Here is a 13024-nt window from a genome sequence, read left to right as displayed (position 1 = left end):
TGCCATTACCTTTTATCTGTCCTCTGAATAGCTGAAAGCTGCCAGAGAACATTGCACTGAATCAACACAGGCTCCTCTCTATCAGGAAAACTTGATATGACAGGCGTTCAGTAATTACATTATTAGGCATAGCAGGTAATAATATAATCTGTATGTGTTCCTCTACCTCCGTCATAGCTCACGGTGTTGCCAGTCCCTCCTCCTCCGTTTAAAGAAAATCTGCCATGCTCTACTGCTGCTTTTTATTCCAAATAGCCACAGCATCTAACGCACAAAACACTTATTCCCTGTAAATGTAAATGTGCAGTTGAGGTTTTAGAATAAAGTAGAAAAAACGTGACGCTTAAATTAAGATGCCAAGTAGAAACAGATAACACAAGTAAAATCTAATCTACCAAAGCAGAGAGAAAGTGGAGAAAGAGAAAATTTCTGCTTCCTCCTTTTACCTGCAGCACAATGTAGTGCCAGCAACTAAAAAGGTGTCAAAGTATTTTTCCATGCTCTGCTAACAGCTTCAACATCTATTTATGGGTAAAAATGGAGTACAGAGACTGTACCGTCTGTAAACACAGCTGCCAAAGATTTATCAGTTAATACAGCTTGACCAACACTGGACCCTTTTTTTTAACTTAAAAATTCTGAAAACAACAAGTCATTTAGACACATTTAAAGTAATCAAAGGCACACACTAAGATGCCTTTGATCCATCTTTTTTCCGACCATTATTAGAACATTTTCCGTTGTAAGAGAAACAAAGGAAGAGGGAAACTGCTCCCAAATTACTTCAGGTTAGTACTTCTCTACAGTCACGGTTACTCATCAGTCAATGAATATCATGCCAAATAGATATATCTGTTACTTGTATATATCTATAGAAAGATGATAAAAAGGAAGATACCAACTTGATAGTTTAATTAGTTTAATGATTAACAATGAAATCAAATCCTCACTATTGCGTTTACTGCCCATCACCACAGGCAAAAAAATAAAGGGTAAGCATGGAAGAAGAAAAAAAAAAAACACACACAACCTTAAGAGTGGTTCTAGTTGTTCTTAATCACAACAGACAGCATTGTAATTAAAGGTATTTTTCAGCTTCCAGGCTTAAGTTAAAGTCTATGCCATTTGCCCACAATTAAAAAGCTATGACAGTGACAAATAATAAATACTGATTTGCAGTTGTGGTTCTCGAAATGAACAGAGTGCACAAAGTGAAGCGTATAAACCATTTCAATACCGTTTGTATAAAGACGCCAGGTTGGCATGTTAGTCACCAGTTTATGTACTGTATAAAAACAGATCTGTCATGTTTTATTAAATCTGAACTTAACTAAACAGAATCAAATAACTTTGATTAGTGAAAGTCTTCTGTGTATCCAATTAGTGTCAAAAGGAGAAATACTCTTTATTCTGGGACAACAAAAAAGGAAGAAAAACAAAAAGTCTGAGAGAGAACCTTAGCTTTGAAGTGACCATTTCAGAAATACAGCGTGGTTACTGGTGTCTTGCTCAGAATAAATTACTGTAAAAATCAATTTCTAATTACAGAAAAACAAATCTTGCTTTATTTTTTATATCATAGGGCTGCCACAGCTCTCCACTGTGTTCAGTTTGCAGGCAGCAGTGTCAGCAACGCAGCAAGTAAAGCTTTGCTGACACCCGTATGAGACTATACAGTTTCTCATTAGCATCTACAAGCTATGATCCAGCTGTGTCCAGACACTTCTGGACCAGACTGACAGAAGATGAGACGCGATCGATTTTAGGACAGGTGAATAAGGAGCACCCGGGGCGGATATAGGGCTCGAAATCTGAGAGAAATGACAAGAGTCACAAAGATTAACACAGAGGGGGGAATAAAAGACATACGTCTAAATTAAAAAAATTTTAAAAAGACGCGTAAATATAGAAATATGTGCCGATGAGGTATTCACGGTGGTAGCGTTTGTAAAAATCAACTGAGCTTGAACCTTGACGCGACAAACACAGGTACAGCTCATGTTTCCTTCCGTCTCCTCCTGCCTGTGATGCCGGCCGGTACACCGGGTACTGATTGCCTGGAGGCTAACGCCACCTAGCTTGCTTCGCTAACGCCAATTACAGCAACAAACCAATAGCTATATACTTTAACACACTTCCCGAGACGTGTGACACACACTGGGAATATATGTACACCCGATTTAAAAAGAAGAAGAAGAAGAAGAAGATAAAACAACATACCTGTCTGTATCGTACGTCGCTGGCTCGCGACTTTATAATAGAAGGTAGCGCGTTTGACTCGTCGGCAACAATGTACTGTATGTGTGTCAACCCACTTTCAGCTGAAGCTAGCTAGCTAACGTGCAGCATTAGATAAGAATGTGGGTCACCGGGCCTTTGGCCAGTCTCTGTCACCAAAGAAGCCGAAGCAAAACTGTTCCGTTTACACATTTACGTCTGTCGATAGTATACACAGAAGCTGCGGATAAAAGCGACACAAATACGGAGCGGAACCAAACGGTTGCGAGTTGACACTTACCCCGAGCAGTCTCCTCTTTCATCGGGATATCCCTGCAGCCAGTGGCGCTGCAGACGGTTGACTGCGCAGCGCTCAGGCAGACTCACTGGAGCTGGAAACGGTGCCAAGAGAGCCTACCTCCCTACAGATCCACTGTTTACACATAAATTACACCTGGCTGGAGAGGCCTGATCCAAATCCAGATTTACCTACATTACATTACCCGTAAAAAGTTAATAGAGAAGTCCCAAAAATGAAAGTAACTATATCCTCCAGCTCAGCAGATTAATTTTTTTCATGCTTCAAATATTTTTGATTAACGTCTCTGTATTTTGATTACTGTGTATTCAAAATGCCTTTAAGGACAAGTCAAATGTTTTCCGTTGATTTATTTTCCCGTCGCCATTCTCCTAGCTTTAAACTTAAATAACGTGTAAATAATGAGTTGACAATAGTATTTTAATGCGTCTTTAACTTTGAAGTCTACTTGATTATGGCATATTTAATAGACTGGCCATAAAATAGGTAAAATACTGAATTTGTTAAACCTTTAAGAAGAAAAAAAAATGTTTTAGTGGATTTTTTTGACATCTAATAAGTAAGTAATTAATTAAACATGAAAATAAACTAAGCCTACCATAAACTGGAAGGGAGTGAGCTTATATGCAGGAATGTGATTAAAGAAATTAGATCATTATGCAATTATTCCCTCTCAGTCCATCAAATTCCTCCCACCTTGAACTTTTAAGACTTACCGGGGAAAAAATTCCAGGAGTAAGCGACACTTCTTTGGAATACTGCAAGGTTTCCGGTCCTTCCTATTTTTGTTTTTAGTTTGTTTGTTTTTACAGCAGGGCCACTTTAATTCCATTATCTAATAAACATGAAGTTATAGGTCCATTGCTTTAGGGTAAATATATGTTACCATGATTTAATGTTACTATGATGACTCAACTCTCTAGCTCAAGCTAATTAGTCCTTAAGATGTCCAGCCTCTGACAGCAGACTTGAAAGTCTGTGACAATCGTAATTCTGCGTGTAGACAATTGTTATTTGATTTGCAGAAGAAATTCATCTATCTTCAGTGTTATTCCCCAGGTACGACACCCTGTCACTTCCAAATCATCTTTTTTAGAAAGAAGAGCAAATTTCTGTTAATTGCCATTTGATGATCACTCTCATTTTCCCATTGTGAATTTTTCATATGCCTTCATTACACATAGCCTAAGCCCATATTACACAGAGCTAGAAAGACATCTATAAACACCTCCTCTAACCCTAAAACCTCTCCCCTGGATTCTTTTTGTCATTTTTCAGGGAAACTTGTAGGGAATTTTCTGTCTTCCCCCCCCCCCCCCCCCCTTTTTTTTTGATGAGCTGAGATGGAGTGACCCTATACAAAATCAAAACCAGGTCTCTGCATTACTTTTGCTTTGCAAAATTTGAATGTCAAGAGCTTGACGTCTATCCGGCTTTATTTTTACATAAAGCATGCAATACCTTGTCACTCCTCTCTGCACCAACCAGCCAACATTCATGACGTGACTGATGGTAATAAAACAAAACCTGTGGACACAGTTTAACAGAAACAGAAAGAAATGCACAGTATTCAGCTAACAACTAGCAGCCTTTCTCACACTGATGCATTCCCATCACTCACATCACAATGTTGGCCTCACACTCAACCTGAAACAATAAAAATGAGAACTGGGAAACTACACTTTTAAGTGAAGCTTACTTAATATGCAAATCAGTTCAAGTTAATCAAACATAATCAGTTTAAATAGGTAGTAAAATGAATTGTGTTATATATATATATATACATATGTGTGTGTGTGTGTGTGTGTGTGTGTGTGTGTGTGTGTGTGTGTGTGTGTGTGTGTGTTTACTGAGACTGAGGTCTTTATATTACTATGAGTCAAAGGCCTTAAAATGTTAGTACTAAATGTTTTACATTTTGCACTTGACACATACCCCTCATTGGCTGGCTGCAACTAAGACTATAAACTAAAATTGAAACTGAAACTTAAAAAAGCACATTATGGAACAATGAAACCTAAACTAAAACGACCACACTTGGAAAAAAAAAACTGTGACTAAACTAATAAAAGTAATAACTCAGATTGTGCATACTTCAAAACTAGTCATTTGAATAATTTTCCTTCTTCAGTTTGATGTCCAAAGAAGATCTGCATGCATAGGAGTGTTTTTTGTTTGTTTGTTTAAAGAATATAAATTCCGCTTGCATTTGGCCTACGCTTTCTAAGTTTTCTCAAGCAGACTCACGTGTTACTTTTGCGGTAATTCACAGCCAGGGGACAAAATAAAAGCTATTGTTGTAATTTTATATGTCATTGTTTTATATCTTATTTATCGTTGTTGTTCTTTGTGTCAAGTTTGTTTGAAGACAGGATTATTTGTCGATAAATTATCTCTGTCTGCCCTTTGGACGTGTGTCTTTATGTTTATCGGCCAACTCCGGGGTAGCCTACTCATCTCCATGACAACAGGAAGTAGCAAACCCTGCAATGCCACCTTTGGCCACGTTAAGGATGTGTGGCGCTTTTCCGATACTTTGAGGGAGATATTACAGTTTTTTCTGATCTTTAGGAATTAGAAACAACCAATCTTTCCGAAATTGTACGCAATAAACATGGAGTAGTACACCAAACGATTCTAAATTAAATAGGAAAAAAATAATAATTGCAAAACTTATTAGAAAGAGTTTACACTTCGCCTAAGTTTGTCATACCTAGGCTACTGCAAACCCCAAACAAATTATAACATTTAAAACTCAGTCTATAACAGAGCATTCAGTTTGGCCTGGACCACAAGTATTAATGGTTTAGAAATTTAACTATTCGGGATAAAACAAACAGATTTTACACAGTAAATTATCTTTAAAACGGTTTTAAGATTAATTATGAAAAGCCAGGGACAAAGAACAATACTGTAATTTATAAACCCTATAAATTACAGCATTATCACCTTATCACAGTCTGCGTCTTCTTCAAGCCTCCCCTGCAAGCGTCTTAAATTTAAGCAAACATACAGAGGCAGCAATAAGAAAAATCACCACAGAGCTTTATTTACAATTTCAAAGCTACAAAAACAATTAAAAGGGCTATAATATGATTTCTTGCTCACATGTGCTCATCTCTAAGGAAGGATGGCAGACGGGCAATTTGGTCAAAAAACGTTTTTCGTTTTTCCAGTTATGTGATGATAGTCTTCAGTCTGGCTGGAACCCACTGAGTACACAGAAGAAATAGCCTTTCTGGAGGTTATTGATTGGTGTCATGTGTGAAATGCTGCAGTTGGATTTTATTTTATTGACTTGGCAAGAGCTCCTGTGGTATTTTACACAACTGCTCTTTCTGTTTTTTAGGTTCGCACACTAATTACGCCTTAAAGATAAACACATTCTTATTTATCGTGCTGTCACTGTTTATACCCAAAAGACTGATTACAGTGTTTGCCCTCGATCATTATAGTGAGGTCACTCTTGAAAAAGAGTTGTTGTTTTTTTTTCATCTCAGTGAGACTTGCCTGGATAAAGATAGGCCATAACAATAATATTTCACGATGAACTAAAGGAATTTGAACACTTTTAAATTCATTCACTTATCTCACCGGTAAAGGTGAGTAACTCTCTGTGAAATAATCGGAATGTACTTATTTATAGATCTATACAGCGCGTAAACATCATTATATACATTTCCTTCCTCTTTAAAGCGACACACCAGCATCGAAAACAGAATACAAAGAAAGAGGCTTTAACTGGCTGATGATAGCGACATCTACTGTTGATAGTAGTAATTACACATTCGTGTTCCGTGGTTGGTAATTTGCACTTTTAATTGACCAAATAAGTAATAAAATAAAATCCTGCCAGTAATTATCTAATACCTTATAACCAAATATCTAATCAGTCAATTGCAACTCAATGTATTTAGGAACGTAGACATGGTCGTGTTATTTGTTTATGTTGCGCATCAGAATGGGAATAAAGGGGAATTCAGGTTACTTTAAATGTGGCACGGTTATTATTTCCAAATGGGCTGGACTGAGTATTTCATAAACAGCTGATCCACTGGGATTTTAACCACAACTTCCTCTGTAAACCAAGGATTATCTGTAAAAGAGAAAATATCCAATGATCAGCAACTCTCTGGGTTGAAATGCCTTATTGATTTCAGAGATTAGAGGAGAATGACCAGACCGCCTTCCCGATGAATACTAAGTCAAATGGCTACTCATTCCAACCAAGGAATGCAGAAGAAGATCTCTCAATTCACATGTTGAATATTGAAGCATGTGATATCGACAGAAGACCACACCAGGTGTCACTGCTGTCATCTACAATCACACAGGTGGCCAAAAACTGGACAATAAAAATTGGAAAGCCATTGTCTGGTCTGATGAGTCTTGATTTCTGCTGAACATGCAGAGAGTAGAGTCAGAATTTGGTGTAAATAACATGAAAGCATGGTTCCAACCTGCGTTGTTATCAGTGGTTCAGGCTGGTGGTGGAGTTCCAGATGTACTTAATAAATTGTCTGATGTCACACACATGAAAAGTCACCACAAAAGGTGGAGAACAACAAAGAAAATATCCCAGCCAAACCCCCCAGAAAACCAAGCAGATATAGTGCTAGTTTAGTATCAGAGCCTCAACACCTGAGGCTTCTGCAGTAGGAGGAACTTACTTTACCATCTGTAACTTTATTATTATTAAAATTACACATTATACAACTGTACATCAAACAAAGCCATTTTCATGTTTAAATTACTCTTACTATTTTATGTAAAAACTTAATTCACCCCTTCACTCCTTCACTCTATTTTACACTGTTTTCAAATGTACTGAAATAGAACTAATCACACTGAAACAAAATTACACAACTACACCCAGCCACAGATAGCAGTTTTAATAACACAAAACAAAATATGGATAAATTAATAGTGTTTTAATTAATATCCATTGTGTACATTCAAACATCACTATAAAGCAGAGGCAGAGGGATGTGTTTGATGTCTGGATCACTCAGTGGCGGTACAGCAGCCTGGGTCTCAGGGTCTGTTTTGTCTCTGTACACTAAGCTTCAGAGGTGGAGACTCTAAAACACATGCAGGATGTGTATGAGTAGAAGATACAGATACATGCATTTGACATATAAACGGCATATAAACGCGGTCCTACGAGTCTAGTACAAAAGTCAAGAGGATAAATATCACAAAAACTCCAAAGCACTCTCTTTTCATGTAAAATTAAAATGCCTTTATGGAATAGATATAGTTTTTTAATTGTTGAAGACGTATATGCCAAAACGCACTGTGCATGAAAGTGCCTTTGGGTTTTTGATATTTTAGCTTATTTTAGCACAGTCACATAATCATTAATAAACTCCTAGAGCTTTTTCTTCTACTCTAAATTTCATGTACAATTACTTAATCTTTCAAACATAACATGAAGGCAGGAAAAAAACTATAACCAAATTTTTACCTTTAGTTCATTCATACTCTAAGGATCTTCTCCCATTCCGTGGCTGTAAGTGTAAACACAATTTTTAATTTAATTTCAAATTCTGCCTATTTTGTAGGCTTTTTAATTCCTTTTTAGTGGCACAAATGTAAACATACCCGATAGAGAAAGTAGCCTCTGCTCTGGATTCCTCCAGGTCCCTGGAGGTCGGCCTGTAAAAACATTTAAAAAACACACAATTTAGCCACCTGCAAAATTGCTCTTAGTGTTGTCTACAGCACCTCTTCACCACCAACATGTACCCACTCAAAGACTCACATCTGGATTTGAAAACACACACTCTCCACGTTTCTTGCTCACGTTTTATCGGCGTCCACTTTGTGTTTGTCAGTGCTTTGATAGTAAGTGGGGGAGGAATTCACCTGGCTTGCCACACCAATTATAGACCATAATAACTCTCAGCTTGGGAAAGAACAACTAATGTAGAGGGAGTTTGCACAGAGTGAGGAGAGCTCTCAGATATGCAACAGCATGATTGATGTGGACGCTCAGGATGTGGATAAACACACTGAAAACAATTACAGAATGGAGCACACACATTTCACTATAAACATTTGCAGCAAGCGCACAAAAGTGGAGCTGCTTTCATCGTGCCTGCTGCAATTATCATCATCTATTCATCACCTCTTTCTATACCATCCTGTTGCTCTTGAGATATCCAAATATATACGTTTAAGAAGTAACTTTGCATAATAGCTGTCCCACAGTGTAGGGGGATATTAAACAACACAGGATTTAATGACAGTTTGAGCCACTGATTGCATTTTGCATTCAAAAAACAAAGTATTTCTCTTTGTTTTATCAGTCAGTGGCTGTGGAGAACAGATGTGAGTGGTACATACGTGCATTGTGAGTCCTCTCTGTCTTCTAGTATTTAGTTGGGAAACTAGACGCAGAAGAGGGTGCAACTGAGGGGACTGACAAACATACACATATACAGACACATAGATAGATACAGGCAGATACACACACATGAATAACAGCAAAAAAGAAAGTACAGACTATGGAATGTACAAGGGCAAAGAGAAAAACAAGTTTTTTTCTCTCAACAGATAAACGCATGCTACACAGAAATACAAACGTACAAATGCTTCCTCACTGCAGCAAAGTGTGTTGCCTGTATAAATAGATCACATTCTGTGTCTCATTCTGTATCACAGAGATGGTGGAGTGAGAAAATGCTGTGTTATTTCAGTAAAAGTTGCTGCATGTGCATTAAAGGATGTTTCCTGTCTGTGCTGGCTTCAATAACCATAAATCCACACCGAGGAAAAAAATATGATGTTTGTAAATATGACATCTGTTTTTCACACTGCGTATAATATTTGACGATGTAAACGTATCATTCTATTTTATATTAGCTGTAGAAAAAGGCTCCCTGCATCATCTAGCTTGAGTTCTGTTATGTGGTAAACAGCCAGAAAGTCTTTTGCATACAGAAACAACATGAACAAGGATTCATCTTCATCAAAAACAAACATACAAACAAATAAATAATGACATATTTTCCTTATAGTTAAGTATAAAATTGTGCGCTAAAATATCATCTGCAACTTCAGACACAATCCCCTTTGCTTTTGACACAACATTTGTGTGAGGTGTCAGGTATGAAGGGCAGACAGGAAGGATCGCTAACCCTAATACATCCAGGTTCTCGTGCGATCATGAAGCACAGCCTCCTACTAATCTATGATCTATAGGTATTTCACATGCAGAGCAAACACAGAGCAAAATTTTATCATACATATGTACATATTTAGATATATTAGGACCGTGCATGTTTACATTTCCAAGTGTTGGTCTGGCATGCATTTGTGGTTAGGGGCATGACGTGCAGTTACTTTTAATTGCTGGTGTTAATAGCTCTGATAGGCCTAAATTCAGCCGATTAAGAGGCGTCACAACAAGAAGTGCAGATTCAGTTGTAAAACAAAAGAGGTGGTTTTTTTTAGGTCAAGCAGCATTCTGCAGCAATCCAGTTCAATCTTTTAACTTACCCCTCCCTTTGACAAGACAGAACCTTGTGGTCTAGAGTAATGAAACAAAAACTGCACATAGAGGGCAGGAATATATATATATATATAAAAAGAACAAAAATAACAACCAAACCCACTCAAAAACCAGCACAACACATGCAATGTTTAATCTATAATGATAGCCATATAAGGCAAAGCATTAAAGTGTGAGAAAACATTTACTTACCCTTTTGCTATTTTCTCTCACATTCAGCTCCTGAACACACAATGAAATATTGACAACTAAATTAGTCTTTGGTCTTTTGCATGTCTTTTTTTTTTACTGTTGACATTGTATGATGTTAGTGGGAGGGTCATCTCATGCGTTTGTAGCTGTGAGCACTGAAGCTCCACCCACATGCTGTTCACATGTTGCTTACGAGGAGCAGCCAATCAGAAAGATCTCGATAAACAGGAAGGCGGTGGAATATGAAACTGCTTGTGAGCCGGCACCAAATCCAAGTATAAGATCCTTTTAAATTATGAATTATGCAAAGCTGCTCTTGTAGAGTCCAAGATTAAAGACATCAGACTGAAGAAAGAGCAAAATAGATCCTTTTAAAATTATGACTGTTGCACAGTATTTGTGTCTTTATAGTTCCACATATAGTTTTCATAGTGTTTTGTATTGGATAGGGAAAGCAGGGTATCTTAGTCCAAAGTCTTCATACTGTGAATTCTCTGAGTTATGGTTTGGTCGTTCTTTGTGAATTCTGTCATAATGCCATAATTAATGTTTTAATGTTGTGTACCAAATTCTGCAAAACAAAAGTGCTTCATGTTACTTTTCAAGTAAACAACTCTGAGGTACCTTTGATTTCTGAACCAGCATCAACACACAGAGTTCTCCTAAGACATCAGATGCCTGGAAAGAGACCAGAGAGTTGTTTAAATGTTTCAAGTTATTAAAATACACACACACACACACACACACACACACACACACACACACACACACACACACACACACACACACATATATATATATATATATATATATATATATAGATATAGATATATATATAACTCACCAAAAACCTCAGGTCTTCAGAGAGGTAGGATGAGCACATGGCATCAATCTGCAAAGCGACACAGAGAATGGTGGAGGAGTGCAGCAACAGAAATGATTAAAAAGAATAAATCAGTGTGCTTTACCTCTCTGAGTAGCTGCCCCTGATCTGCTGTTGCCTGCTGAAGATCTGCTGGAGCACCTTTTTGTTTCATACAGAAACACATACAATATACAGTTAATACAGAAACTGACGCAACCGATTTACAGTTTTTCTCCCTTGCCCAATTTGTCATTTCTATGATTCAGGGGTCAGCTAAAACCAAGGAAGAACAGGAACTGTTATTATTATTATTATTATTATTATTATTATTATTATTATTATTATTATTATTATTATTATTATTAACAATAGTAATAATGATATGTATTATGTATGTGTTAGACCTTTAGACTGTATTTATGAGACTAAAATCTTTAAATGTATTCAAATACATGTATATAAATGTTCAACTAGGAGTAATAAAAAACTCTCTGTACAGCAAGTCAGTGTCTGAAGTATGTTAAACTGTATTATCCCCATCAAATAAAAATTTAATTAAAAAAAAAAGACATTTAAAATGTTTTACCACATTAGGCAAATAGCTGAGAACACTTTTCTATATTCTGAAGAAATTATAAATTAATTGAATATGTTTTTATGATGAAAATCAATTTGACTTTTCCTCACTTGACAAATTTTATGCTCATTACTATCTCAGCATTATTTTACTGTGTAAGTGCTTGCTTATTATTTCTGTATTTATTTTTTACCTCTTATGTTGCCCTTACAATAAAGGTAAAACAAACCCAACTCCTCACAACACATATAAATGTAAGTCTATTTTTGATCTACAAAATAAAATCTTTTGTAAACTCCTTCACCTTGGAGAATGACTTTTGCAGAAGACAATAAGTCAACATTTTCCAGCACTGACACTGACTCCAAAAGATTACACGCAAACTCACAGATTACTCCGACAGCTGGAGAACTGACTGTCAATCTACATCTAAGTACATCTCAGTCATTTGTTACTTTCTGTGAGCTAGTAAACGCAAAAAGTCAGGGGTTTAAGATTTTTTTTCCTTTCACCAAACTGTCTTGTACAGTTTGATATCATATCAGAAACTAAATCCAGGTAATATTGATACAGAAGATAGACAAGAAGTTCATGTTAAAGTTAAGATTTAAATTTCTTTATCACAAATCATTTTTATTTTGTTCTTTCTTAGCTTACTTGGATAGATAGATAGATAGATAGATAGATAGATAGATAGATAGATAGATAGATAGATAGATAGATAGATAGATAGATAGATAGATAGATAGATAGATAGATAGATAGATAGATAGATAGATAGATAGATAGATTTAGACGTTATTCTTTAACTTTTTAAATTAGGAATAAACCTGCTTATAAGGAAATAAGCTGACTGACTTACTTTGGCAGACTGGTATGGTGAGGATGAGGAGGGCTGCGAAGGTGATGCTGGCCGTGCGGAGTGGACTCATGGCGCTGCTGCTGAGGCTGTGCAGGGTACTGAAGGCTCCGCGCTGACTTTGGCTCTGAAAGGTTCTCATCTCTCTCTTTGGCTGGCCTTTGGTGTCTTTTGTCTTTTGACTTCTTGCTCTTCTGACAGCTTGTATCTCACGTCAGAGAAATATGAAGGCTCGTGTCAAACACCCGCCTCTCGTGCTGACACTTGACTGCGTCACTGGAGCTCGGCGCGCGTAAAAGTTGTTTGATTGCCGCAACAGGTTGGCGGAACGAGGTGCTTCGGGCAGGCTGATGAAGGATGGATGTAAAGCAGGAAGTGAGTAAAGTTGTATCACGTCCATCAGAAAATAAATCAATAAATAAGATAAACATGTTTTTTTTTTTCGTTTCGAACTTGAAAAATACGAATATGATAAAGTA

General features: G+C 36.9%; 2 protein-coding genes across 6 annotated transcripts in view; both read right to left on the bottom strand.

Annotated features, from left to right (window-relative positions):
• Positions 1-2651, bottom strand: part of clocka (clock circadian regulator a) — a 30440-nt gene extending 27789 nt beyond the window's left edge. For all 3 annotated transcript variants that reach the window (XM_086282056.1, XM_086282057.1, XM_086282058.1), the window contains exon 1: positions 2519-2651. The gene's annotated coding sequence lies outside the window, so the exon portion shown is untranslated. The remainder of the gene's footprint in view (positions 1-2518) is intronic.
• A 4468-nt stretch (positions 2652-7119) lies between these two features.
• On the bottom strand, positions 7120-12752 carry nmu (neuromedin U). Of its 3 annotated transcripts, XM_086282833.1 has the most exons (10): positions 12549-12752; positions 11213-11268; positions 11089-11136; positions 10869-10922; positions 10245-10274; positions 10040-10090; positions 8885-8959; positions 8141-8194; positions 8004-8046; positions 7120-7617 (listed from the first exon to the last, which is right to left on the bottom strand). In XM_086282833.1, exons 1-9 carry the CDS (start codon positions 12685-12687, stop codon positions 8011-8013), a joined length of 543 nt encoding a protein of 180 aa, XP_086138959.1. In that variant the 5' UTR covers positions 12688-12752; the 3' UTR covers positions 7120-7617; positions 8004-8010. The 3 variants fall into 3 exon arrangements, with proteins under 3 accessions (XP_086138959.1, XP_086138957.1, XP_086138958.1); XM_086282831.1 differs by lacking the exons at positions 8885-8959; positions 10040-10090; XM_086282832.1 differs by lacking the exons at positions 7120-7617; positions 8004-8046; positions 8141-8194 and having other exon boundaries at positions 8206-8959.
• Positions 12753-13024: the final 272 nt, after the last annotated feature.

The sequence above is a fragment of the Aulonocara sp. 'chitande type north' Nkhata Bay genome, linkage group LG23 (genome assembly GCF_057382095.1).
Source record: "Aulonocara sp. 'chitande type north' Nkhata Bay isolate Kocher_YH1m ecotype deep benthic linkage group LG23, A_spYH_male_GT1.1, whole genome shotgun sequence".
In the NCBI taxonomy this organism is placed as follows: Eukaryota; Metazoa; Chordata; class Actinopteri; order Cichliformes; family Cichlidae; genus Aulonocara; species Aulonocara sp. 'chitande type north' Nkhata Bay.
Note: the sequence above shows the minus strand (reverse complement) of the source record. Positions and strands in the feature narration are given on the sequence as shown.